The 1,792-nt window shown below is 57.9% G+C and overlaps 1 gene segment (V, D, J or C); it reads right to left on the bottom strand.

Annotated features, from left to right (window-relative positions):
- Positions 1-358: 358 nt before the first annotated feature.
- Positions 359-995, bottom strand: LOC107648950 (immunoglobulin lambda variable 4-69-like). The segment is given in 2 exon segments: positions 359-737; positions 859-995. Coding segments are annotated over 2 exon segments (378 nt in total).
- Positions 996-1,792: the final 797 nt, after the last annotated feature.

Genomic DNA, 1,792 nt, shown 5'->3' with positions numbered 1-1,792 from the left:
GCTCAACTAAATACACTCCTCTGGTGTCTTGGTCATCTCAAAGGAGGCTGGGACATGGAGGGAAGTACTGGTGATGGGGTGAGAAGACCTGAGTTCCTGCTTTAGTCTGTGTGACCTTGGGCAAGTCACTGCTGCCTGGATGAAATAGACACACACACAGAGAAAGAAGGAAAGAGCCAGAAAAAAAAGACAGACAGACAGATGTGGAGGGAGACAGAGAGACAAAGACACAGAGACTGGCAGAGACAGAGGGAGCTCTAGCAGGGACAAAGAGAAAGCAGAGAGAGACAGAACATCTGACTCTCCCCTAGCAGCACCCTGGCCTTGCTCAGGAGCCTGGGGACAAGCAAGAAGCTGCTGCAGGCCTGACAAGGAGGTTTTTGTCCCACTTCCCCACTGAATGTATCACTGTGTAGAAGGATAGCTACCACTATCGTAGTAATACGACTGGCAGAAATAATCGGCTTCATCCTCCGGCTGGACGTTGCTGATGGACAGGAATCGATCAGCCCCAGAGCTGGAGCCAGAGAAGCGCTCAGGGATCCCGTCGGCCCTGCCTGTACCTCCATCACTGTAGACATACAGGAGGTACCGAGGGGGCTTTCCTGGGCTCTGCTGGTGCCAATAAACATAATTACCACTGATCCCACTGCTCAGGGTGCAGGAGAGTCTGGCCGAGCTCCCCAGGGCTGCAGACGCAGAGGGAGGCTGAGTCACCACAGGCTGGGAGAGGGAGCCTGCAAACAGAGAGACTCATTAATGACATAAAGAAAGCTAGAAGGTGCTTTGAGATCCTCCTGAGAGGCAAGAACAGGGAGGGAGGAGGAGGCCAAAGGGGAGGTCTGGGATGGTCCTGACCTGAGCAGAAGGTGAGCAGTGAGAGACAGACGAGAGGCCAGGCCATGGCGAGAGGACCCGAGAGCTCAGCTTCAAAGAGCTCCCAGCTGAGTCTGGCCTCTCTCAGCTCCCTCTTATTCTCTCCTGGTTACCCTGTGATGGTGGCTGATGGGCAGGCGGGGATTGATGCAAATCTGGTTCTGCTCCAGCCTCCTCTAGACCCCACCTGCATCCTCTCTCGGGGTCCCGGGGGGGCAGCACTTCATGCAGGAGGATCCTTCGAGTCATTTGGTCCAGCCCAGCCGAGACGTCACCCAGGAGTGATCACAGGGCTCAGAGCAGCCACAGGCACAGCCAGCTGGGGTCACCCCTTCCCCCCAACACCTCCAGGCTCCCCAGGCCCTGCCTGCCTGCCCAGGACCAGCCCCACAGCGTCCCCTGCTGGCTACAAGACCCACATCCAGGCCACAAGGAGGCAGAGCTCAGAGCCTCCAGGCAGAGGGAGGTCTCTGCTGCCTCTTCTGTTCATCCCACCCAAAGGCAGAGCCTCCCTTGAGCCCCAGCCTGAGGCACCCAGAGCAGCCCCTGAACTCAGCCCCTTCCTGGCCTGGCCTCCTGCCCTCAGCACACTCTGCTAGCAGGCACTGATCCAGGCCCGGTTCCAGGGATAAAAATTGTGGCCTCTCACTGGGGAAAGGTTCTTCCTGTTTTTCGAGCCTTCCCAGAGCCCAGTCCCTGCCCGCTGCCTCTTCCCAGCCTGCTGGGGCTCCTGGACCTACAGGAAACTCTGCTCTCTGGTTCAGGCCAGCCTGTCCTGCCTGCCACCCTCATGGAGCTCCCCAGGCCCAGCTGGGCTCAGCTTCCAGGCCTTCTGGGCTCCCCCACAAGCCCGCAGGGTCAGCGTAATAGAAACATAATGACTGATTCAGTTTGAAAACCAGATTCGGGAAAGCTG

This window comes from Monodelphis domestica, chromosome 3 (assembly GCF_027887165.1).
Source record: "Monodelphis domestica isolate mMonDom1 chromosome 3, mMonDom1.pri, whole genome shotgun sequence".
Classification (NCBI taxonomy): domain Eukaryota; kingdom Metazoa; phylum Chordata; class Mammalia; order Didelphimorphia; family Didelphidae; genus Monodelphis; species Monodelphis domestica.
The sequence above is the reverse complement of the archived record's forward strand: the minus strand, read 5'-3'. Positions and strand labels throughout refer to the sequence as shown.